Source organism: Panthera uncia (assembly GCF_023721935.1).
Source record: "Panthera uncia isolate 11264 chromosome C1 unlocalized genomic scaffold, Puncia_PCG_1.0 HiC_scaffold_4, whole genome shotgun sequence".
NCBI classification, from domain to species: Eukaryota; Metazoa; Chordata; class Mammalia; order Carnivora; family Felidae; genus Panthera; species Panthera uncia.
In genome coordinates this window covers 27,581,243-27,609,028 of record NW_026057585.1, presented here as the reverse complement: position 1 = coordinate 27,609,028, position 27,786 = coordinate 27,581,243, and the positions used below count along the sequence as shown (strand labels likewise).

At 35.4% G+C, this 27,786-nt stretch overlaps 1 protein-coding gene across 12 annotated transcripts in view; it reads right to left on the bottom strand.

The window, feature by feature from the left end:
- EVI5 (ecotropic viral integration site 5) overlaps window positions 1-27,786 on the bottom strand; it is a 239,107-nt gene that overhangs the window by 13,520 nt on the left and 197,801 nt on the right. For 10 of the 12 annotated variants that reach the window (XM_049618441.1, XM_049618442.1, XM_049618439.1 and 7 more), the window contains one exon: window positions 20,358-20,453. The exons of the other annotated variants lie outside the window; for them this stretch is intronic. In XM_049618441.1, the coding sequence (XP_049474398.1) occupies window positions 20,358-20,453 (96 nt within the window). The remainder of the gene's footprint in view (window positions 1-20,357; window positions 20,454-27,786) is intronic. 12 annotated transcript variants of the gene reach the window in all.

The window sequence follows — 27,786 nt, the reverse complement described above, 5'->3', positions numbered from 1 at the left end:
AAGCATTTTCCATGGTAAATACTAAATTTCTTAGTTTCAATTATTTGTTTGGTTGTATTCTATATTTTATTTTTTTTAATAGTTCAGTTGTATTCTAAGCATAAGGTCATCATGTGGTGAGCACAGCATAATGCAAACAGAAGATGAATCACCATGCTGTACACCTGAAACTAATGTAACATTGTGTGTCAACTATACCCAAATTAAAAGCAAAGCAAAACAAAACAATATTTGTGGTAGATAATACAGGTGAATGGTTTCATGACTTTGGGGCAAGAAAAGATTTCCTAGATAGGCCACAGGCTGCACTAAGCATACAGACAGAAAAAATAAGTCAAGCCTTATTAAAATGAAGAACTTCTCTTCATCAAGGACACCTTCAAAAGAGTAAGATGTCAAGAATAGAATGGGATTAATACTAGCCATATTTATCACTAAAAAGCTTTATGTAGGATACGTAACTAATTCCCATATGTTAATAATAATCATAAAAAGACAATCTGAAAAAACAGGCAAAAGTTCTGACTAGCCAATTCACACAAAAGATAGCCAAATGGCCAACAAATACATGAAAAGGTGCACAACATCACTATTCATCAGGAAATGCAAACTGAAACCACCCAGGTGCCCATGTAGCTGACCATTTTGATAAGCAGTTATACTCACCATAACAAAACCTCCAAATAACCCAATGACAAAAAACAAAAAAATAAAAACTGTTTCCTTTACATTTAAAAGTATTTCTTTTTTGTTTTCCGGTATTATTTTGATATTAATAGTTTAAAATATTACCATTTTTATAACATATTTGATGCAACAGGTATATATATTTGAGTGTATTATTTACATATTAAGTTTTTTCCAAGTTACAATTAAGTGTTTAAAATTAGCAGTGTCCGGAAAAATATGAAACAAAAGGTTGCTGTACATATATTCTACCTCTTCTGTTAGCCTTTGATGATGGAAACGGTTTCCTAATCATTTTTGTATTCGAGAACTCAGCATTCTGACTTGACAAGAGTGGGCACATAAGAAATATAAATGAACTACACTAAAAAGATGGCTGGATTCTTGAGAAAGTTCTTACATATTAATTATTCATCCCATCCTTTGTGAATAAGAATATTAATAAGCAGACCGAGGGGTGTGTCAATATACAAAGACCCCAATAATGTACTGTTTCTTACCTGATATGGACTGCTTCATCATGTTATGCATGAAGAGACAGAGTAAAAAAATAAAAACATGTAGAATTCATTTAAATAATACTTAAGACATTATGACATACTCATTACAACTTAAAAAGCTAACAAAACCTTAACCTCTCACTAGCTTCAAAGAGATAGAATTTTAAGATTTCTCTGCATGTATTCAACAATGCTGACCCAAAGAAAGTATATAGCAATTAGAAAAAGAAAGTGGTAAGATATTATACAACTTATGAAGAATACAGCATAAGATGCTGTATAGCTAATAAGAAAACAGGAAACTGTCATGTTCATAGTCTGATGAATGTAGGTTTTGACAGGAAACAGCAGAGTTTCTAACTGCATGATCGTAAAAATTCAAACACTAAAAAAGAATATTAAGAACTACTATAGCTATTTCACATAAAGACTCTCAGTAAAATTTGAAAGCCAAGAGAAGAACCTGCAGGAATGAATACCCTGAAGGCCCAAAGGACTTCAATAATCATTAAGGAAACACAAGTATTAAAAGAATTTCTCATTAGTCTACTTCATTAGCTAAACTTTCACAGGTTAAGATAGAAGTTTCTTTTGTAAAACAGAGAAGTGTCATTGCTTTAGAGATCTGTAGCCTTTAAATATAACTTCCTAATAAATAATAGAGAAATCTGTGGTGAGAAATCTGATCACCTGGGTTAGTGTCCATGTGAACAGAGGACACATGTTCTTTGTGTGTTTGCTTGCTTTCAGTAATTACACTGGTAGCTTTTAAAAGTTTGGGTTGATTTTTACAGTTGATTTTAAAGAGACACTATAGTTTATCCTTTCTCAATTTTAATGTGTAGGAGTAAGAGAATTAATAATAAACCCTTATATTTATATGAGGTTTTACAGTTAAAAGTGCTTCCATGCATATTATTTCAGGTCAAAAAAACTTTCCCCCATGTGTGACTGGAGGCTGAATTGTACAGACAACTACCACTTTTTGAGATTCAAAAGAATAAGAAAGGCTGTACTGAGTGTTCTGAAAGACAATCAGTCCACAACAAAGTGGAAAAAAGTCATCCACACACCAAAAAAAACCCCTAACCAAATGAACTTTGATCACTACTAGACAGGGTTTAAACCATTTAAGTGAGTCATGTGATACCAAGTGAACTGCAAAACAGATGCAGTAAGTTTCCAAGACTGAGTCATATCAGATTATAAAAGCTCCTATTTGTACATTTGGGTTTATATAATCAATCTTTGTAAAACATTGAGCTATTGCTGTTACAGTTAATATAACATTTCTGCAAGTGATGTATAAGATATAAAATTTTAAATAACTATAAATTATTCTTTATATGAGAAGATGGACATAAAGTTCAATAATCACAAAGATTTCTATTTCTAAGTTCTAGAGGCTTTACTTTTTTACTCCAAAGTTTAATCAGTAATTTTGTTGAAATCCTTATGTAATATTTTAATAGTTTAAGTTTTCAAAATGTAAAAGGGAAATGATGTGCTAAATTAATTCTCAATTATCAGCTTCTTTCAAAAATGAATTGTACATATGACAAAGATTAAAACTAGCCATAAGCACACAAACCAAAAGATTTCCAGTGAATCAGAACAGGAAACCAATAAAAGTGATCAATTGGAGGTCATGACTTTTTGATCATTGTACTACATAGGCAAGAGGAAAAATTCAGACCCACAGTACTTAAAAGTAGATTAAGTTTAAAATTCAAGGGGCGCCTGGGTGGCGCAGTCGGTTAAGCGTCCGACTTCAGCCAGGTCACGATCTCGCGGTCCGTGAGTTCGAGCCCCGCGTCGGGCTCTGGGCTGATGGCTCGGAGCCTGGAGCCTGTTTCCGATTCTGTGTCTCCCTCTCTCTCTGCCCCTCCCCCATTCATGCTCTGTCTCTCTCTGTCCCAAAAATAAATAAAAAACGTTGAAAAAAAAATTAAAAAAAAATAAAATAAAATAAAATTCAAGAGTTGTATTGAAATAATACAAAACAGACAATGCTGAAAATTGTTTTGGCTTTATGCTAAGTAAATTACTTTTAAATACCAGATAAAACACTTAAAGTTAAAAAAAAAAAACATAGAGTCTGTGTTAAATATATAAAATGCAATAGTTAAAACTCATTCTTTCAGAAGCAAAGAAAAAAAATGGACCCACAATAATAAGTGAAAAAGGTGGAAAGCAAAGTTTGGCACTGAAGAAAATTATATTCTGCATTTGTTACCAGAGAAGGAGAGAGGGAGAAGAAACAGGTCATTTACAAAGAACGCTTAGTCTCTCTATACTGTATACTTAGATTTATCCAGTATACTATGGCAAACAAAATGAAACTGCATTGCCCTCTTCCTGGCAGCTGACACATCTTGATAAAACTGAAACCATTAACATTATTTAGAAGGTACTCTAATGTCAATGGTGATGAGGTTAGGAATATATGAACTTCTATGTAAATTTATGACCAATTACAGGAAATAAATCACTTCACACTTGTTTCACTCTGAACTTTTAAAGCTACATCAAAGTACCACATACATTTCATTTGATTTAACCTTCAGCTGAAGTACTAAAAAAATTCAAATATTTAGCAAAACATCCTCATGAAAATGAAGTACTTCTTTTCTATCTGGACTGAACAGTTAAGAGCAATCATTCTTCTCTAAAGCTAAATCATAGGTTTTATCAGTCTATCTATCTAATCACTTACCCAAATTTTAAATCATTTATCTGATAAGGGACTTGTATCTAAAATATATAAAGAATTCTTACAACTCAATTATAAAAAGACAACCCAATTATAAAATGGCCACAGGGTCTGGGTAAATATTTCTCTAAAGAAGTTACAGATGGGCAATAAGCAAATGACAAGATGCCCAATATCATTAGCCACCAGGAAAATACAAAACAAAACCAAAATGAGAGGACATTCATATTTACTAGGATGGCTATAAACAAAAAAGGGAAATAATATCAAACATTGGCAAGGATGTGGAGAAACTGGAACCCTCATACACAGCTGGTGGAAATATAAAATGGTACAGCTGCTTTGGAAAACACTATGGCAGTTCTTGAAATCGTTAAACCACAGTGATTCTATTAGTAAGTAATACTCAAGACAAATGAAAACATATGGTCACAATGAACTTTGTATATGAATGTTCACATCAGCATTATTTATAACAGCCAAAAAGTGAAAACAACCCAAATATCCATCACACAATAAATGGATAAACAGAATGTGGTATATCCATTTGATAGAATATTATTAGGCAATAAAAAGGAATGAAGTACTGATACATGCTACAACATGAATGGACCTTGAAAACATTATGCTAAGAAAACAGTCACAGATGACCACATATTGTATAATTCCATTAAAAAAATTTTTTTAATGTTTATTTATTTTTGAGAGAGAGACAGAGTGTGAGTGGGGGAGGAACAGAGAGAGAGGGAGACACAGAATCTGAAGCAGGCTCCAGGCTCTGAGCTGTCAGCACAGAGCCCGATGCGAGGCTTGAACTTATGAACTGTGAGATCACGACCTGAGCTGAAGTCAGACGCTTACCGACTGAGCCACCCAGGCGCCCCTGTATAATTCCATTTAAATGAAATATCCAGAATAGGGAAATCTACAGAGATAGAAAGTAGATTAGTGGTTGCCTAGGGTTGCAGGAAGGGAGCTTGGGGGAAATGAAGAATGACTACCAATGGGAATGGTATTACTTTCGGGAGTGATAAAAAATGTTCTAACATTGTGCCAATAGCTTCACAACTCTGTAAATATACTAAAAGCCACTGAGTTGTACACTTTAAATGGATGAACCATAACTGTATGTGAATTATAGCTCAAATAAATCTGTTTATACATACATACACACACACACACACGCGCGCGCGCACACACACACACATACATACATATATATAAAAATCAGATAGTCATTTTATGGGCATGTTTCCAATGGAGATATTGCCACATTGAAAATAATTTTTTTTAAGTTTATTTATTTTGAGAGAGAGATAGATTATGTGTGCATGGGGGAGAGGCAGAAAGAGAGGGAGAGAGAGAATCCCAAGTAGGTTCTGCACAGCCTGAGCAGAGCCCAAAGCAGGGCTCAAAGTCATGAACCGTGAGATCATGACCTGAGCTGAAATCAAGAGTCAGATGCTTAACCAACTGAGCCACCCAGGCACCCCAGCTTCATTTTAATAGATGAAAATATTTGCAGTAAAAAATTTAATGCTTTAGACAGAAGTATTAAGTAAAAGATAAATGTATTTGTAGCATTCACTTTTTGCCAGGAAATTAAAATTAACTCCTGATGGAAAAATAATTTTAAAAATACATGATAAATATATATAGCCACAGACCTACACTATTTTAAAAGCCAAACAGGAAAGGTTAGTATGCTTCTTCCTCATTCTGAGGTACTCATAGACTGCTTAGTTAAGATTGGGCACTTGCAAACCACATGACCTCATGAATGCTATCTTATCATATCACAGGTTCCTCAGACTGACCACAACAACTTAAATCAGACAGGCAGCAAAGTAGCACTAAGTCTCTGACACATATTATTTGTATGATGTTTTTAGTTGTCCAGTTCATGGGGAGTGAAAATCTGATTATCTCAAATCCAACTGCATCTGTGAGATAGGGTCCATGAAAAGCACATGATTTACTGCACCAAAGACTTCCAACCACAATTTAAAATTTTTAGTTTTTGTAAATCTGAGGGAGCTAGCTCTTCATCTTTTATCAATTCTCCTTTAGTTGACACTTAGTAAGTTTGAAGAACACATTTATAAATGTTACTAGTTTGAAAAACTGCCAATACTTAAGTTATTGTTTCTTTTAAAAACTAACATTTTATTTATGGTTTTTTTTTAATGTTTATTTATTTATTTTGAGAGAGAGCACAGCAGGGGAGAGGCAGAGAGAGAGAGGGAGACAGAATCCCAAGCAGGTTCTATGTTCAGCAGAGAACCCGATGCGGGGCTGGATCTCATGAGAGAGCACAACCTGAGCTGATATCAAGAGTTGGATGTTTAACCAAATGAGCCACCCAGGTACCTCTAAAAACTAGCATTTTAAAACTGAATTACTTGATGCAAAGAAAATAAGGTTTCAAAATGATTGGCTATATTTCAAAATCTTGGCATAGCTGAAGAAACTGGACTGTTACATTTAAGAATATACAGCACTAAAAACCAAGTATGAAGTATTGGGTAGTGATAACAGGAAGAAAATATGTAAATTAAACTGAAAAAATTCAAATTGGTTCTCAAATGCATCATTTGGACCAACATCTTAAAAAGAATATAATCCAAAACATAATCAAGGAAGAAGATTCTATTCTGTGGATTTCCTCTTATTTGATTAAGAAAGCTTTACCCTTAGCCATTGGATCAATCTCTCTGAATGCTATTTTCAGAATCATACACTAAAAACAAACTGATCAGGCTCTCTCTCCAGTTTCAGAAGCATCCCTCCCTACTGATTTTCCTGCTACTATTTATTTATTTATTTACTTACTTACTTACTTACTTACTTATTTATTTATTTAGAGAGACAGAGAGAGAGCAGGGAAGGGGCAGAGAGACAGAATCCAAAGCAGGCTCTGCCCTGTCAGTGAGGAGCCTGATGCAGGGCTTGAACTCACCAACCAGGAAATCATGATGAGCTGAAATCAAGTTGGATGCTTAAGTGACTGAGCCACCCAGGCGTCCCTTCTCTGCTTTTACAGCTGCTTCTTCTCTCTTTCCTGAGCTCTTTATTTGCCTCCAGACCTTTCAATATGATGGCCTCTGCCTAAACACTCTTTTATTCTCCTTTTCCTGGCTATTTTCTCCTCCCCTTTCAAACTTTAGGCAGTCCCATGCCCAGAGATTTTAGGACACATTTGTAGGCCATGGCACCATGTGGTTCTAATGCAGCACTGCCCATATTGACTGTTCTCCCTACCAGTCTGAATTCCTTAACAATTGGGACTTTGACTTTTATACACCTAGCAAAGGACTGGGATGGAAAGCACTTTAAAGATTATTTAGCATGACTGCTTAAGGATGCAGTAACTGAGCCAAGGTCTGAGGCATACCTGGGAGCTAAATGATGCTCAAATGCTTACCGACTGAATAAATATATGAAGTATATTGGAATCCTAAGGTCACACAGTTAATCAGCAGAAGTAGGTCTAGAATCCAGGTCTCCTGGATAAGTCCACTGCTCTATAAATGATGGTTCCCAACCACCTGCAGTAAGTTCTTTTTGGAGAATAAAGACACGAAATTCAGAAACAAAAACTAAACTTCTAAACCTAAAAAACAAAATGAAAAAGAACAAAATCCTGCCATTTGCAACAACATGGATGGAACTGGAGGGTATTATGCTAAGTAAAATAAGCCAACCGGAGAAAGACAAATATCATAAGTTTTCACTCATATGAAACTTGAGAAAACTTAACGGAGGACCATGGGGGAAGGTAAGGGGAAAAAATAGTTTCAAACACACAGGGAAGCAAACCATAAGAGACTCAAATGAGGAGAACAAACTGAGGGTTGACTGGGGAGTGGGGAAGGGGAAATGGGTGACGGGCATTGAGGGCACCTGTTGGGATGTGCACTGGGTGTTGTATATAAGTGATGAATCATGGGAATCTACCTCCCAAACCCAAGAGTACACTGTATACACTGTATGTTAGCTAATCTGACAATAAATTAAAAAAAAAATCTAGAACTGCTATTAAGAACCTGATAAACTGCACATATATCTATAGTTTTTCCCCTCTTCTTTATCTTATGGATGTGTTTAGAAATACTGGCATGACAATGAAAGGAGAAAGAGTTAGATGAAGAGTAGGGATAACCAGCTTCTGAATAAATGAAAACATTTTTAAATAAATACTCAAATCTTGAAACCTGAGTACTTGAGTAAGTTCACTGGACTTTAAAATCTAGCTCATTTGGTTGCCCAAGTCAGGCTGAAAGAAATGTTTAAGCACATCCTATTAGCTCCACTCTAAATGTCAACAAATACGTTTAATACAGTAGTCATGCTAACATCGTATTGGTACTACATATGTTACTGAAATAGTTTTAAGCATTTATATCCTACTTTCCTCATATCTAAGATCTAAGAATATGCTATTCGATGGTGTTTTCATGGGAATGCTAACAGAATCAATCTCTTGTACCCTTATTGGATTAAATCTATTTAAGAACTGCTATAAGCAACTATAAAACCTGCCACTATAGGCTTTATAGTTAGTTCCAATTCTTTAAACATGCTTATTTTCATCTGCTTTTACTTCTTATAACCCAACTGGTATGTATTTCACATCCAGTTTCCCTCAAGTGGTTTCTTATGACTTACATTTCCAATTTAACTGTTGGAACCATTAATTAAGCAATTTACAGATTACTACTAATAGGCATTGTCTCACTATTATGCATTTGAAAATTTAGCTGTTCTCAATTAATGTAAAGTACTATGTAAAAACTTGCCACTTAGTGCCAGAAAACACAGAATTGTTCAAAGTCTAATGGAGTTGTAGAAAAAAAAGATACTGGTTATTTAAAAAAAAAAAAAAAAAAAAGATACTTGAAAGAGTTTCCACTCATCAAATTCAGGACAACTTGAACACCAAGAGAATTGACTGAATCCACGAGTTCATAGTACAGTGTTAGGATTCTTCAAAGGCTCTAAGAAATATAAGGCTGAATAAGACACAATCTCTGCAAGGAACTTGCAGTTTGGCTTGCCGGTAAGCATCAAGGATAGTACAACAACCATTAATTAAAACAAACAAAATTATGTGCTATGTTATCTCCCATTTCTGAACTATTTAGTACTCACTGTTTGTACCAACCATACAGTCTTTGTTAAATTAACTTTCCACTTTCTCCCATTAGATTGTAAATTCCTTGAGAATAAGACTACACTGTACTTTGCATAGCATCTGGCACAATATCAGAAAAATATCCCATCTGACACAGCTTCATATCCAAGTCTGACTTTACAATTCCAACTGGTTCTGTCCCTTGGCCAGCGAGACATTATCTCTTGAGGTTATTTACTTGATTCTTTAATTCTGAGTACTGGATTCAAATCCCTCATTTCTGACTGAGTCTATATTCTCTACATTGACTGCTCACCAGATGTCATCCTAGAAATCTCTTAACTCTTTTTGAGTCGTATCCTACATTAGTTGATACTCCTAAGGGTCTTCTTTCCTGGGTATCTCATCCTCACTAGGGTCTAATTCCTTTTCTTACCCTGTTTTTTGTTTTTAATTTTCCTTTTTTAAGTGATTTCATTATCTCTCTTTATTACTCTCTTCTACCAGACCTATCTTTTTTGTCATGTTCTCATGATTCAACTCCCATTCTTTAATGAAATTATCATAATCAGAAATACACATTTTCATTAGCAAATTTAAACATCTTGTTTTACCTATAGTAGGAACAGGATACACAGAGGCATGTAATTGGGTAGAATACTGTCCTATGAATAGAGCACAAAACTGGAAAATGGTCTAAAAGTCTTGAATCAAAAGTAAGGTGTCCTATATGGGGTTATTATAGATTTTCTATGTGTTACATATTCTTTTTGGAGGCAAAGAATGAATGGAAAGATTATAGCCTTGGAGATTTTAAAAATTTAATGCAGAAACAATTGCTGGAAGTTTGGTCACAAGTTAAACAAACCCTTGCAAAAGGATGTATTGAATAGCTGAGCTAATATATGTCCGTGGGTAAATTGTATTTCATAAGTGATAGGCATATATGAAATTAGGTTAACTATTTTTATCTATTTCTCTGTTTCTGGGAATGTCAAATTTGGCTACAAAATCTCAGTTGCTTCTATTTTCAGAAAATCATCTAATATTTAAAAGCTAAGATTTTATTAGCACCCACTGGAAACTGAAGCAAAATAGAAGGGTTAAGTCAGACCAATTCCCCAGTTTCAGATGGAAGAGAAGTCCAGAATCTGATGCTGGAAGAAAATACTAGGTGACAGTAGAGTCCTACTAACTAGACAGTAGGTTCCCATCTGTGAGAAGTAATTCATTTTAATTTAATTAAACACTTATGGAACTACTATATCTAACATGTGACAAGTAAATGGGTCGGGAGGATTGTGGTAGGGCAGTGGGATGTAGCAGAACAGAAGTCAGAATGCCTGGGCAGTAGTTCCGTCTCTTCCATTACTAGCTGTGTAACTTTGGGTAAGTCCCTTAACTCTTATGCCCCAGCTTCCTCATTTATCAAGTGAAAAACTAGATTAACTTTAAGAACATGCCTGGCTTAAAAATACTATCAGTCAGAAATCTCAGCTTTAAGTCTTCCACACAGTGATATTATTGCAGACATAAAGTATTGTATAATTTTTTTATCTTATGACTTCAAATAAGATAAACTAATTACCCAAGAGTTAATGGAACATATAAGAGGAATAGGAGTAATAACATTAATGTAAAGAAGTCATTAAGAATGAATTTTTTTTATCTATAAATGGGGACTGTAAGATTTAAAAACAGTGCTAAACATTTAATTCAAGAGTATTAAAGCAATTTTCATAAGAGCACAAATACGATCATACATCTACATGAGATCTTTTGGCAGCAAAGAAAAACAATTTACCTACAGTGAGGCTTATGTGAGCTCCTGCGTGATACTTTACATTGCTCTAACTAGAGAAAGAACAAATTTAAGGGAATATGTTCTTTTATTAAGAAGTTGCCACATCAGAAACATGGCACTTTTTACTGTAACAACATACATAAAAGCTTATAACTCCATGTATTGAAATTTTTCTTAAACAATAATTTTAAAATTAAGATTCAACAGACATCAATACAAAAGAAAACATTGTTTTTGTTCCTTATTTCTGCCTCTACCAGTACACTGTTGTTATCATAGCAATTTGTAAAAATGTCAACTCTATTTTAGGTTATCCTCTGTAAATTAGGTAAAATACTGAGTTTTGCAAGATTTAAAAGGCAATAAATACTGGTAGAAACAGTCAATACAGAATAAGCACATGGTTAAAAAAAACAAAAACGATATTTCAGTTTGAAATAAAGAGGAAAAAAACAGCTGCCAGTAACTACAGAGCCAAATTACTAACCTCTTTTCTACCTTTAATATTCTTGTTTTAAAGCCTAGATGAAGATCAATGTTGAATGAGTCTCCAAGAGTCTTTAAAAAAAAAGTCAAGTCCAGGTGATTTTATTAACTACTTTTAAATTGGTGCTTGCTTTGCACATATACTAAATGACTTTTAAACTGAAGAATATAGAGCAAGGAAAAAAGATTCAAACAGTTACAAAAGGGCAGTCTGTCATTTGATTCTGAAAGCTCCTCACTGGAAAAAATTCTAGTTAATAACAAATGAGTATCAATATTAAACATATTAATAATGGTCAGGACATTAAAATGCTTTTTGGTAGATATTTAACTAAATCTATAGCTCAAGCATATATCAACAGTTATTAAAATTTAAAAAGGAGTACTCACATATAAACATTTTTTTCTTTGAGAGAGAGAGAGAAAGAGAGAGACAGACAGTGTGCAGGAGAGCGCACGTGCAAGGGTAGGGGCAGAGGGAGAGGGAGAGGGAGAGAATCTTAAGCAGGCTCCACGCCCAGTGCGGAGCTCAATGTGGGGCTCAAATCATGACCCTGAAATCAAGAATCAGATGCTTAAGCAACTGAGGCATCCAGGGGCCTCTATGTAAAAACATTTTCTAAGCCAAACTTCAGAATGGGCTTTGTTTAGATTTCCATTTGTTAACTCAAACTTCTAATTTTGTACTTGGCTAGTAGAAACAAAAGATGATTCTTGTAACATATGATAACTTAAACAGCCTCCTCAACAAAGAAGACAGGAAGAGGGCAGAAGACCTGTGTACTGGGAACCAGCACAAAGGCTATCCTTAAAATGAAAGTTGGTTTCACCTACCTGGGTTGTATATTATTTACAGCATCCTATAATCGTGTTTTATTTTTTGGCCAGGTTTATCCTAAAATAGCTTACATTTCTCTAAGTTCTTCAGGAAGGGGCCGGGGGGGGGGGTGCTCAGTAATTGTTCAGTGACAGACAATTCCTCCTGTCAACTTCTTTCATAAATCATCCATCATTCTCTGATAAATGACAAAAAAAAATGCTGAAGAAATCTTTCTTAATAAATTCATTCTTCAAGAGGACCAGGGAAGTTTAAAATCTAATTAAAATAACTATGTTGAAATGTTCCCTTCTTAAAAGTCTCCTTTCTGGGGCTTCTATATCCACAGCTGCCAGTTTCCCTCCCAACTGACCAGTAGTTTTGATCTCCTTTGCTGGCTCTCTTGATCTTAAAGGTCAAGAGTGCCATGAACTTGCTCCTGGACCCCCTTCTCTTTGTCTATGAATAATATTAACATTCCAATGACTACCTATTTTTAGCCCTAACCTCTTTTTAGAACCTCATATTCACATATCCATAGCCCACTTCACTATTTTCATGTTCATGTTTAACAGGAATCTCAACCTTAATATAAACAAAACAGAGTTCTTGATCTTCTACCCTTCCCAACCGAAGTAAATGGCACCAATCATCCAATTGGCAAGCGAAAAATCTCTGGAGTCACTATTTTACCTTATGTCCCTCCTATAACCCATCAGCAAATTCTCAATCTCTAAAATATATCTCTAATATATTCATGTTGCTAACAATTCTATTTCTCCCATGCTTCTAAGCTACCTTTGCTCTTACCTAGACTATTTTAACAGCCTCCATTTTCCTGTTTCTATTCTTGCTCTCCTACAATCAATTCACCATACAGCAGGCAGGGCAAATCAGATCACATCACTCTTTGCTTAAAACCATCCAAAGGCAGGCACATGGGTGGCTCAGTCGGTTAAGTATGGGACTCTTGGTTTCAGCTCAGGTCATGACCTCACCCTTCATGAGTTCCAGCCCCACATCAGGCTCCGTGCTGTCACTGTGGAGCCTGCTTGGGATTCTCTCCTTTCCCCCTCTCTCTCTCTCTCTCTCTGATCTTCCCCTACTTGTACTCTCTCTCTCAAAATAAATAAATAAACAAAACAAAACAAAAACATCCAAAGGCTGGGGTGCATGGGTGGCTGAGTCAGTTAAGTGTCCAACTCTTTTTTTTTTTAATTTATTTATTTTTGAGAGAGAAAAGACAGCATAAGCAGAGGAGAGGAAGAAAGAGGGAGAGAGAGGGAGAGGGAGAGGGAGAGGGAGAGGGAGAGGGAGGGAGAGGGAGGGAGGGAGGGAGGGAGGGAGGGAGGGAGGGAGGGAGAGAGAGAGAGAGAGAGAGAGAGAGAGAGAGAATCGCAAGCAGGCTCATGCTATTAGCACAGAGTCCATTGTGGGGCTCGAACCCACGAATCACAGGATCATGATCTGAGCTGAAATCAAGAACTAGATGCTTAACCAAGTGAGCCACCCAGGTGCCCCAAGTGTCCAACTCTTGATTTCAGCTCAAGTCATGATCTCATGGTCATGTGATCAAGCCCCAAGTCGGGCTCTGCACTGAGCATGGAGCCTGCTTGAGATTCTGTCTCTCTCCCTCTGCCCCGTTCTCTGCTTGCACTTTCTTTCTCTCTCTCGCTCTCTCAAATACAATTAAAACAACAAAAACAACAACAACAACAACAACAAAAACATCTAGAGGCTTCCCACTGAACCAAGAATAAAACACAAACATTTTTCCTGGCTTATAAAGCACTATATAGGATTTTACCTCATCTACCTCTTTAATCTTATCTCCTACCATTCTTCCCCCATCCTCTACTATACTCCAGTCACATTAGTATGATTTCTCACAAAATCCATTACATTTTCTTCTAAGATCTTTCTGCTATTTTTTTCTCTTCTGCCTGGAATGTTCTTCTCACTGATTTTTGTACATCAGGAAGCTTCTTAGCATTCCCATCACAGTTTGTGTGTTACCTTATTAGCAAAGCCTTTTGTTGTAATCATTTATTCATTAATTTTTTTTTTCATGAAGTACCAACTATATGGCAACACTGTTCTAGGTGCTGGGGGGAAAGTTTCTCAATTTATTAGTTTATTAATTTATTAGTTTATTAGTTTCTCAATTTATTAGTAATTAGGGAAGTACACATTAAAACCATAATGAGAGGGGCGCCTGGCGTGGCTCAGTCAGTTAAGCACCTGACTCTGGCTCAGGTCATGATCTCATGGTTCATGGGTTCGAGCCCCACATTGAGCTCTGTGATGACAGCTCAGAACCTGGAGCCTGCTTCAGATTCTGAAGCACCCCCTCCCACCCCCCGCCCTTCCCCATCCATGCTCTGTCTCTGTCAAAACTAAATAAACGTTAAAGAAAAACATTAAAAAAAACCAACCATACGAGAAACTTCTTCACAGGCAAAGAATGACTAAAATTAGATAAAGACCAACAGTCCTACATGTCGATGAGGATGTGGAACAATATGAATTGTCTTCACTGCAGCAATGTTAAAAGATCAAATTGGAAATAATTCAATGTTCACTAACAGAAAAGATAAACTGTATATTTATACAAAGGAAAATTATACAGTGATGAGACTAAACAATCTATAGCTACATTTAAAAATAACAATGGTTGGGGGCGCCTGGGTGGCGCAGTCGGTTAAGCGTCCGACTTCAGCCAGGTCACGATCTCGCGGTCCGTGAGTTCGAGCCCCGCGTCAGGCTCTGGGCTGATGGCTCGGAGCCTGGAGCCTGTTTCCGATTCTGTGTCTCCCTCTCTCTCTGCCCCTCCCCCGTTCATGCTCTGTCTCTCTCTGTCCCAAAAATAAATTAAAAACGTTGAAAAAAAAATAAAAAATAAAAAATAAAAAATAAAAATAACAATGGTTGAATTTCACAATTTTAAACAAAAGCAGCAAGACACAGAAGAACATATAAGAAGCCATTTATATAAAAATTAAAAACTTAAACTTGTTACCTGGGTACTTTCCTCCATGTTATACTTCTATCAAAAGTTTATAAAGAGTTCCTGTTCTTTAAATTGTTCAATTTTTATGATTATGAACCCATTATATCATAGAAAGTTAAGGATAATAGCTAGTCTATCATAGTTGATCAGACTAGAAGGTTTCCTTTAGGAACAAACAATGAAAAAATTGTTGTTTGGTCTTACCATAAGGAATAGTTGTGGCTCTCCTAACCAACTGGTCTGTTTTCATTACACATTCACTCTGAAATGTTTAAAGTGACATTTCCCCCTTTTTTGGTGCTGAGTGCTGAAAACCTTAGAGCCTGGTTTGAGGACCACTTATTAAGAAATATATTGATAATTCTGTGGTATGCATTTTTGCATGGGTCTTATTCATGGCTCCATATTACACTCCTATAGTTTTCTGTGTCTCACAAAATTGAAGTTTGCTACTCTGCATCATTTACAAATTCGCTTCATTATGTGTAGAACAACGCAGGATATTTATTGATCAACAAAAATGCTTTGAAGGTTTTTTCTTTTTTTAAAAAAATATATAGTTTGTTTTGGTTCTACTTCATTCTAAGTTTAATGCATTGGAGTCAACTGAAAGTCCTGATTCAAGCTTCTGCTACTTACTAGTTATGTGACTGTGGACATGTTATTTAGCCTCTCAGCTATAAAATGGGAATAATGATTTTTACAGGATAATTGTGAAGATTAAAATAACCATCCCAAGTATCTACACCTGGTTTACGAACTATTACTAGAAAGGGGGCGCCTAAGTCGGTTAAACATCCAACTTCGGCTCAGGTCATCATCTGGTGGTTTGTGAGTTTGAGCTCGGAGTAGGGCTCTGTGTGGACAGCTAGGAGCCCGGAGCCTGCTTCAGATTCTCTGTCTCCCTCTCTCTCTGCCCCTCCCCTGCCTGCGCTCTGTCTCTCTCTCTCTCTCTCTCTCTCTCTCCCCCTCAAAAATAAATAAGCATTTAAAAAAAAAGAGAAAACTTGCTCTATGTAGAAAACCTACTAAACAAATATAACTAGAATTACTTTCATGAGATCTTAAGGACATAAAGTACATTAAAACTATTATGACATCATAAAAATTCAGCAAAGCTGTTTAACTGGAAAACATTTAACTTTTAAAATAAATGAACTATCTTTAGACTGGAATAAATTTACCTATTCCTAGAACATCCACAAGAATATATCACCATCAAGAACAAATGAAAATATATAATCTATATTCAAAAACATTCTCAAATCAGCTGCTTAGCATGCATTTTCCTATAAAACACTGTAAATGGTAGCAAGGCTCCAAAGGACCCAGGGAAGCTAGTCAACTGGTAATTTGACTGAGACATAGGATTATACTTCTCAGTATGTCTACACCTAAAATGAGTCCTGAGTATATTTTCTTTGGCTACTAAATGAGAATAATCTTCTACCTTCTTCTAGATCCCTTTCCTGGCATTCAGAAAGTATTCTGTGTCTTTAGTGATCAGTAGCTATGAGAAGACAGACCTATGTTGCAAAAGTACATGGCTTATTCAAATTTCCTAGAAACTACAATTTTGGTTTATATATCTGACTTAAGTGTTCCTGATGCCCAATCTGCCTGATAAATTTCATTTTTCAAAACCCACCCCAGATGCTGTTACTATTTTATTCCTGTAGGTTTCAAAGCAGGCTATAGCATATGGCGGTTAAGTGCATGAATGGGCTTAGAGTCATATACTCTGAACTAACACCCTATTTCTATTACTAATTCGTATATGACCATGGGGAGTTATTTAATACCCCAGAACCTCAGTTTTATTACATGTAAAATGTGAATAATAATGATGCTACTTACTTCATAGGAATGTTGTGAAGATTAAAAGAAATAATGTAAGTATAACATTTAGGAGTGTCTGACACAATGACTATTAAATGGTAACTACTAAATGCCATATTTTTCGTTATGTATTGCCATTTGTTTATTTGAATACCTATCTCTGTTGTTAGACTGTGAGCCCCTTGAGGGATATGCGTTGTTTCAATCTTTAATTAATCTTTAGTTCTAAACCTAGTGCCTAATAGGAGCTGTGATGACAGACGGATGGAAGCGTAGGAGGTAAGGAAGATGGAATAAGGAACATACTTGAGTTGGGACCCAGGTTCTTTTCTATGTATGTATGTATGTATGTATGTATGTATGTATGTATTTTCTATGTATGTATGAGGACAGGATGTAGGGATAAGGGAGAATTTAACCATGGCTCTTGCCACATCTGGGGCATCAAGGATTTCCACAGTGGTTTCTCTGAGGGTCTTGGTAGGGTATAAGAGTCTCCAAATTAAAAAATTTCTATGGGAAGTAGGTAAAACTAAAAGCATAAATTAGGTAGTGATGGTAGAAACTGCAGGGGTTGTGAGTCAGAGAAGGCATTTGGATGGATCACAGTAAACTGCAGGAAGTGAAGATAAATCTCCATTTGCAATGCTAACAAGGAGAGAAAGGGAGCTCTTGCTGCTAGGTCATTTACAGAATTCACTTATTGGATGTATGCAAAATAATGTGTCAGGGAGGAACAACACAGTTAAAATATTGTCATTAATTGAGTTTCTTTAGACTTTTAAATATTGATGACATATTTTCTAATCTAATTCAACTGAGAATACCACCATCATGTGGGATAATTATGAAGGGTAGTAATTATAAATATGAACTGTCTGACACAATTCTTGACCAATAGAGAGTACTCAATAAATAGTAACTACTAATGTTTTTTTTACAGATCAACACTATATTCAGTCATAAAAAATAACCCACTTAATCCTCTCTACTATTTCATAGAGCCAACTAAGTTAAGTGATCACAATTGTTATAACAAGTACAGAATTGCTATCCCTTTAGGAAGATCAATCTGCAACATTTCCTTCAGCATTTTGAGAAGTATAAAAATCAGCTAAGAAAGTATCAACAGTCACATGTTCAATAATATTAATAATTGAAAGTTAATTTTTATGTTGAAAGCTAAAGATTCTGGCAAATTCTAGCACACAGGCAAAAGTTAAGTTGGAGAGATCAGACTGACTTTCGTTAAGCCCCCCCCCCCCCATTGTGAATGAAAAATCACTAGAATGAAAAAGTGATTCCTTATTTAACCCTCTTGAGAAGCTGGTCCAACAAATAGTAATGTGTATAATAAATGTACTTACAACTATTATCTTGGTTTAAACTTACACTTGTTTTCATTTATCTGTTCCTTAATTATAAAACTTTGAAACAGGTGAAGGTATTAAAATCTGCTCAGGAAACATAATGAAAATGAACCTCTAACTAAAGATCTATAATGGTTTCACTTTATCTAGGAAATTTGATCTCTTCTAGCTTTGAAGATTCACCATAAGCTGGTTCTATTTAATCTACCCTTATTTCCCACAATTTACCCACATTAATTCTTAATTCTTAAGAGTCTGGCCTCTAAACTCCCAGACCCATGCTCAGTCACTCTCACCTCTGCATTCTTGTGTGGTCCCCACCTACACTGTACTCACCCTCTTCTCTACCATGTTTTCTCACTGGGGTCTGCTTAAACCCAGGACCTGTGTACTTTGAATAGTATGAGTATACAAAATTAGCATCTCGCCACAAGCTGTTCTAGTTTTTAACTTATACAATGTAGCTCTTTAACAGAAGAAAATTCTACTCTAGTGATTTTCTTTCCATGTTTGTGTAAGATGAAAGATTATTTTTCACAGGCCACACATAAAAAATGACATTAAAGTAAAACCTCTTGTGAACAGTTTTTTCCCAGTCCTGATGAGGAGAACAGCATTTTTAGGTAAGGATTATGACATGCAAAATTAATGTTTGCTGGGTGATTTTTAGACTATGCTTGGAAATACAGTCAATCCATATACAGTTTTCTTAATTTACCAACATTAAAGGTTCCTTATCACTCTAAGTCAAAATTATAAGGGGAAGATTGCTTTATTCTAGACAAAATTTCCTTTGAGAAAAACTTTTCAATACAAGGAATAATTCCTACGGTTCTCAAAACAATAAGACTTTCTAGAACATCTTATCTATAACTTGTTCTTTCACACATAGCTTAGATCAGAACAGATTATAAAAAAAGCACACAAACAAATAAGTAAAGATTATTCATAATCCTGAATCCCTCAAATGCTATCATGGTTGCAAATGACTGGAATAACCACTCAAATTTCAGGACAAGTTAAATTAAACCACATCTAAGATTTATCAACTTTGTTAATGTTTTGTTTCTTCATTCAGAATTTACTTAGATTGATTACCTCCAGGAGGTATTACCCAAAACACTCAGACTTTAACTGAAGGATGTAATACCAGGAAAGAGTAATGTCCAAACTTTTTCCTTTGAGGTTTAAATTAATTTAGTGGGCAAAATGAATTTCTTTCTTAACAAATAAGGTTTATATAACCCATTCAAATCTTATCTCTGTGAATAAACCTTACTGTACAAATAATTCAAGGTAAGACACAAGCTTCTGTATTCATGTTTAGATAAATAGTTACCATTAGAAAATAATAAAAAACAAGGAAATTGACCTAAAGCCACATTAACAAAAAGTATCTCTCTAATCAAAGCACATTAATTTAAATTACTTAGTAGAGTTCTTAATAATACTATCTGAAAATTTCATGAGTTAAATTTCACAGATTCAAGGTAGTGCCAGTTTAAAAAGTGTTTAGGTACTAAGAAATCTGTTAACTGATATTAGGCAAGTATCCTTTTTTTGCAATCTCAGTAATACCACCATGAAAGGAGTAAGAAGACAAAAGTGAAAAGACTTCCCTCTATCTACAACGGTAAATAACGCTAATTATTCTATAGGTGTAAAGAAAACTTCAATTGAAGTAACTTTGACACCTAGACAAACTCAAAGGTTTTCAGATTACACTAAAAAAAATATTTGCCATGCAAATGCAAATATTAATTAAGCATTTTAGATCACCATAAAAAGGCTTAAGGAAAATTAATCCTCAATATTGGAATAGAACAAATTTTGGTAAAAAGAAGACAATTTTCTAAAATATTATTATTTAATTATAATCAGGGATTCACAGAAAATATTTATCAGGAAAGAGTCTGTCACAACCAGTAATACAGTGTTGTTACAATACAGAGGAAGGAAGAAAGAAATATGTGAAGATCAAAATTTTGATCACTTACCTCATGATTCAGCTCTGCTATCTGATCTTTCAGTTCCCTAATATACTGGTTAGAATCAGACTTGTTAAGCTGTCCTTGAAGCTTTCCTTCTTCTTTCTGTTTTATGACAATAAAACAAACCACAAACAAGAGACAACTTTCACAGCATGTACTCAAATACTTTAAGATATAGGACAGCATAAGGGCATATCCTTTAACTAGCTAAATTCTGAACAAACCTGTTCTCAAACTATCTCTGAAAAGCAATTTATAGTAACTTATACTGATTATTTCTATATAATGCTTAGGGAAGTTGTTTATAACAAATACAACTTATAAAATGTACATTTTGAGAAACTCTCAGAAACCAACAGTTGAATGGTGTACTAGTGAAAATATTACCTTAGAATTTCAAAGGCATTTTCTTACTTTGAGGATAAATGATTTTCTATCCATACCACAAGAGATTCAATGCTTAGTTGATAAGGCAGTGAGCCTCCCACAGCTACATGGGAATCAGCTTTTGTGTGGCAAACAGAGGAGAAAGAGAAAAAAGAAAAGGTTCTGCAAACCACTCTTAAAAGGGGAAGGACAGCTCTGAATCTCTTGTTTAATTAGCTTAGGAATGTATGGCAGGAGTCCTAGATATAGCTGATTAAAAGGTGCTTGAATCCTAACAGCTAGTTTCAGAACCATATGTGATTATTTTCCAGGGATATAAATTGGGAAGGGGAGAAGCTGCCTTTTCATATACCATCTGAAAACAAATGTGACTTTAAAGACATAGGTCTTATTAGAGAGTGAAAAATGAGTTGTTTTTTATATTGCCAGATTATTTCTAAAAGCCATGTGATGACGCTTGAAATGTTAAGAAGCTCTGATCCAGAGACATCTATTAAAACTACTGAGTAACTCCAGATACCAACAAAGTACTAGTTTACTTTTAACACTCACCCATCACTTGGTTTCCTTCCATAGAGACAATCACAGTTGTTTTTTATTGTAATCTTCCCATGATATTTTGTACATATGTATCGAAACACATTTGCATACACACACATATTTTTACTAATACTACAGACACTATGAACACTGTTCTATACTTGCTATTATCTCTTAAGAATCCAACTTCAAGATCATTCATTATCAGTACCTACAAAGAAGATACACATTTCGATTTGAAAGAGCTTTGAAGTTTCTATAAAAGTTATCTTAGTGCTACTTGAATATTTATAGGGTTTTTTTTTTTATTTTTTTTTAACGTTTATTTATTTTTGAGACAGAGAGAGACAGAGCATGAACGGGGGAGGGCCAGAGAGAGAGGGAGACACAGAATCTGAAACAGGCTCCAGGTTATGAGCTGTCAGCACAGAGCCCGACGCGGGGCTCGAACTCACAGACCGTGAGATCATGACCTGAGCCGAAGTCGGAAGCTTAACCGACCAAGCCACCCAGGCGCCCCAGATTTTTTTAAAAGTAGGTTTTAGGGGCGCCTGGGTGGCTCAGTCGGTTAAGTGTCCGACTTCGGCTCAGGTCATGATCTCGCGGTCCATGAGTTCAAGCCCCGCGTCGGGCTCTGTGCTGACCGCTCAGAGCCTGGAGCCTGTTTCAGATTCTGCGTCTCCCTCTCTCTCTGGCCCTCCCCCGTTCATGCTCTGTCTCTGTCTCAAAAATAATTAAACGTTAAAAAAAAATTTTTTTTTTAAGTAGGTTTTAAAATGTTCTGTAGAGGCACCTGGGTAGTTCAGCCAGTTGAGCATTCGACTCTTGAATTCAGCTCATGCTCCCAGGGTCATGGATTGAGCCCTGCATCAATCAGGCTCTGTGCTGAGTGTGGAGCCTGCTTAAGATTCTCATTTTCTCTCTTTCTCTTTCTTTCTTTGCCCTTCCCTCACCACATATGCACTCTAAAAATAATAATAATAATAATAATAATAAATAATTACAATAAAATGTGCTGTAGGTCCTGTAAAATTACCTTGAGAGTAACAGGTTGTTCTGCAGAGCACTTTCCAATGTGGAGCTCTCTACTGCTCTTTCCATTCACAGTAAGAAGAGACCCTGGACCTGGTTTGGTACTCTCACTGCAGCCAAGTCATGCTCTACTTTCCTCTACACATCTCCCAACATCCTTGGCAGAAAGAACTAACTAGAACTGCTCCAGTAACAGAATGAGTGGCTCCCCTATAAAGTCAGGGTATCATTCCAACAGAATTACTCTTCTGCATGAACCATCCTTGCCATCCCGATTGCATTCTTATGTAACTTTAGTTTGTTCTTCAAATCCTTTCAACAAGCTATTCCTATAAGCCCACTCTTTTTGTTTTTTTGTTCTTCTCCTTTTGGTCACCGGTCTTAAAAACCTTTCACTAGAATATGGCCTGCTGAAGCAGTTAACTAATATTTGTATAGATATAAAGAACAACTATTATTCCTAGAGGCTTTAAAACTTTTCTTATATATTTGAACACATGAATATCACATATAATCACCTAAGCAAAAAACTAATTTAGGGGCACCTGGCTAGCTCAATTGGTAGAGCATGTGACTCTTGATCTCGGGGTTGTGAGTTTGAGTCCCACACTGGGTGTGGAGATTACTTAAAAATAAAATCTTAAAAAAAATAACTAATTTAATAATTATATTCCAAATGTGCCAGGCTTCATAAACATATTCAACAGACACCTTATGATTTTTAGCCACTAGCCTGTATTTAAGAAAATATATATATATTTTTAAATTTTAGTTAGAAATACTAGCTTGAGCCAAAGCAATACTGAAAAGGAAGAACAAAGCAGGAGGTATCACAATGCCAGATTTGAAGATACACACTACAAAGCTGTAGTAATCAAAACAGTTTGGTACAGGCAAAAAAAATAGACATACAATTAATGGAACCCCAGAATAGAAACTCCAGAAATAAACCCATTATTATATAGCCATTTAATCTATGACAAAGGAGACAAGGATATACAATGGGGAAAAGACGGTCTCTTCAATAAATGGTGGTGGGAAAACTGTACAGCTACATGCAAAAAAATGAAACTGAACCACTTAAACCACACACACACACACACACACACAAACACACACACAAAACGTCAAAATGAATTAAAGACCTAAATGGGACACCTGAAACCATAAAAATCCTAGAAGAGGGCACAGACAGTAATTTCTCTGACATTAGTTGTACCAACATTTTTTCTAGATATGTCTTCTAAGGTAAGGGAAACAAAAGCAAACACAAAAGTAAACATAAACTATTGGGGCTACACCAAAATAAAAAGCTTTCTGCACAGCAAAGGAAATCATCAACAAAACAAAAAGGCAAAAACAAAACAAAAAGACAACCTATTGATTGAATGGGAGAAGATAGTTGCATACAATATATCTAATAAGAAAATTTTTCATTCATATATATATATATATATATATATATATATATATATATATATATAAAATATATAAAGAACTTGTGCAACTCAACACCAAACACCCAAACAATCCAATTAAAAAATGTGGAGAGGACTTGACATTTTTGTAAAGAAGACACAGAAAAGATGTTCAACATTACTCATCATCAGGGTAATGCAAATCAAAACCACATAATGTATCACTTCACACCTGTCAGAATGAATGGCTAGAATCAAAAAGATAAGAAATAACAAGTGTTGGCAAGGATGTGGAGTATGAGGAATCCTCATGACCTATTAGTGGGAATGTAAATTTGTACAACCACTGTGGAAAACAGTATGGAGGTTCCTCAAAAAATTAAAAATAGAATAACTATCTGAGGGGTGCCAGGGTGGCTCAGTCAGTTGAGCGTCCGACTTCGGATCAGGTCATGATCTCACGGTTGACAGGTTCTCGAGCCCCGCATTGGGCTCTGTGCTGACAGCTTGGAGCCTGGAGCCTGCATTGGATTCTGTGTGTGTCTCTCTCTCCTCCCCTCCCCCATAATGCTCTGTCTCTCTCTCAAAAAAAAATATATAAACATCAAAAAAAATTAAAAAAAAAAAAAAGAATAACCATTTGATCCAGTATTTTCACTATCAGGTATTAACCCAAAGAAAACAAAAACACTAATTCAAAAAGATATATGCACCCCTATGTTCATTGCAGCATTATTTACAATAGCCAGGAAGAGCACAACCTAAGTGTCTATCAATAGATGAATGGATAAGGAAGATGTAGTACGTATGTGTATGTAATGTATGTATACACACACACACACACACACACACACAAATACATACACACAACAGACTATTACATATCCATAAAAAAGGATGAGACTGTGCCATTTGAGACAACACAGATGGACCTATTATGCTAAGTGAAATGGACCTATTATGCTAAGTCAGACTGAAAAAGACAACTACCATATGACTCTACACATAAGTGGAATCTTAAAAAAAAAATAATGAAAAAATGAATAAACATACAAAAAGCAGAATCAGACCTGCAAATACAGATAACAAACTGATGTTGCCAGAAGGGAGGTTTATAGGGTTGGGCAAAAGGTGTGAAGGGGAGAGGGAGATACAGGCTTCCAGTTATGGAATAAGTCACATGAATAAAAAGCAGATCATAAGGAATATAATCAATGATATTCTAACAGCAATGTCATGGCACAGATGACAGCTACACTCATGGTGAACACAGAGTAATGTATAAATTTGCCAAATCACTAAGCTGTACATCTGAAACTAGTATAACATTGTGTGTCAATTATACTCAAATAAGAAATGTTTGACCAGAGCAAGGCAGAACCAAAACAGCAGAGATACTGACTCAGAATCCTAATCAAACCATCTCTGAAGCCTTCCCTACTTGTTTTCATTTACAGTAAAACTCTGGTTGGCAAGCATAATTTGTTCTGGAAACATGCTCGTAATCCAAAGCATTTGTATATCAAAGCGAATTTCCCCATAAGAAATAATGGAAACTCAGATGATTTGTTCCACAACCCAAAAATGTTCATATAAAAATGATTACAATACTGTAATACAAAATAATAAAAAAAAATACAAAACATACGGAAAAATAAATTAACATGCACTTACCTTTGAAAGCTTTGTGGTTCGTTCACAGGGGGTTATTGTGTAGGATGATTTTCACTATCACTAATGGAATCACTGCTATCTACTGGCTCAATGGAATCTTTTTCTGCATGGGGACCACTGTATATGTTCACACAGATGTTGACTACAGTACAGTATTAATAAACTCTCGTCATATACTGTAAATTATTTAATATAGCTGGCAATAAGGCAGCAGAGAAAAGGGTCTACATCTGTAGGCAGCCTGACCTAGGTATAAAGCAAAGTATTCCTAAGCTTACTCTTGTATGGAAAAGTGAACGACTGTCCATCCATAGGTGCTTTTAAGTGACAAAAATACACTAGTGTCAGTTGTGGGCACCTTCCAACATTCTGAAAAATCACTGATTTCTGCCAAACACTGTGGTCTGAGACTGAGCATCCAAGCATGGGAGACGATCACCCACAATTCCAGAGAGAGAGAGAGAGAGAGAGAGAGAGAGAGAGAGAGACACCATTGTCTCAGCTGTGATCACGTGGCATTTGACATCATGTACTACTCGTATTGCAAGACATTGCTCATTTATCAAGTTTATCATTTATTAGAAATGTTTGCTCATCTTGTGCAACACTTACAGGACAAGTTACTCACAATCCAAGGTTTTACTGTATATGAATGAATGAAGTCCCTTTATTATTTAAACCAGTTTAAATATGGGTTTCTGTCACTTGTAAACAAAGTAATAATAGCTAACATATCTTGAACACTTATCAGACGTTCTCAATTGAGGTTCCCCAAAGGAATTAAGTCCTAATGCCCAAACATCACTGTATGTAATAATTTAACTTTCCTCCTATGCATCTAGAGTGGTACTATGTACCATACTTAGAAGAACTGAGAAAATAGTTACTCAGATTATTTTCTGTAGGATTTAATTCTCTTGTACAATCCTGATGGAGAGGGACTGGGGCTGACAATGTGCTAACAACTGTTCTAAGCTCTTTACATGTAATCATCACAACACCTCTGTGTAATAGAAACTATTATTCCTAACTGAGTGAACCAACAATTGCCTAAGAATTACATAAACAGTTGACACATTTTTCCCCCACAGCACTCTAAACATGAGTTTGCCTGAGGAGGCAAGAATATATGGGAATTTATGCAAAGGATCAAGCAAATTAGCTTTCTTGGATTTGTTTCAAAACTTTACTTGAGTTATTTATTTTAGCCCAACTTATTACAATGGGAATTGCAATATAAAAAGAAAAAAATTAAGATGAAATGCTAAAGCATACTTTCATTTATGGCCCTAAGCTAATGACTCATATTATCAATTTATAGTTGTCTAATACTGCTTACATGTAATTATGCCTGCATCTGATTTTTATCCACTCCCCATTTTAAATAAAATATTTCAAAAACAGAGAACAAAAGAGTAATATAATAAAGACAAATAAACCTATCACCCAAATTCACTCTGTTTCATGACTACCCCTTCCCATAATTTTCCTTGGTTCTAGACTTACTCCATCTCAGTCCCGTATATTCCCAAAGTAGGAAAGGATTATGTCAAGCACTAGGAATAAGTAGTGAGTCAAGAAGGAAGAAAAGAATGTAGAAAAGAGAAAAAAAATATGGAGAGAGAATATTTGCTGACATAAAATAAATAAAGTCATTATCCTTATAGAAGGTATTTTCCAAATCCTGTATGTGACCTGGTAAATGGCAGCAGCAGCAACTGATTAAGTAAATATACTTCCAAAGGGGGCTACTTTGAGTATATGTGTTCAGCTGTACTCTTTGATGGCTTTTAAGTCTAATTTTAGCATCATATCATATTAATTACCTTGAAAATAATTGCTGATTAAATGGAAAGTGCAATTGACTACTAGGAAGAAATCCTTATGGATGAGATGGAAAGGCTAGATATTTGTGGTTTAGAATCAGATTTAGAAAAGGTACCTTTAAATCTGGTCCCCAGTGAAGGTAAAGTTCTTGAGGATTTTGGATATCCCATAGCAATAATATCATTCAGAACAAAATAAAATTCTCAGGGCGAATAAAATGACAAAGCCCAAGGTAAGTTCTAATGTTCCAAGACAGAAGTTCAAGAAAGCAAAATACTTTAGGTCTGAAAGGCTGTTGAATGGCCACTAACAATAATTAATACCAATTCTTTCCTGTAGGGAAACCTGCATGATAAACAGTCTGGCAAGACACAAATCATTAAATGTGTTTTACAAAAGTGACTAAGAGGGGCACCTGGCTGCAACTCTTGATCTTGGTGTCCTGAGTTTGTGTATAGAGAGCATTTAGATTAAAAAAACAAAAACAAAACAAAACTAAAAAAAAAAAAAAAAAAAAAAGTGACTGACTCCATAGATGTTTCCCCTAAAGGTGAGTC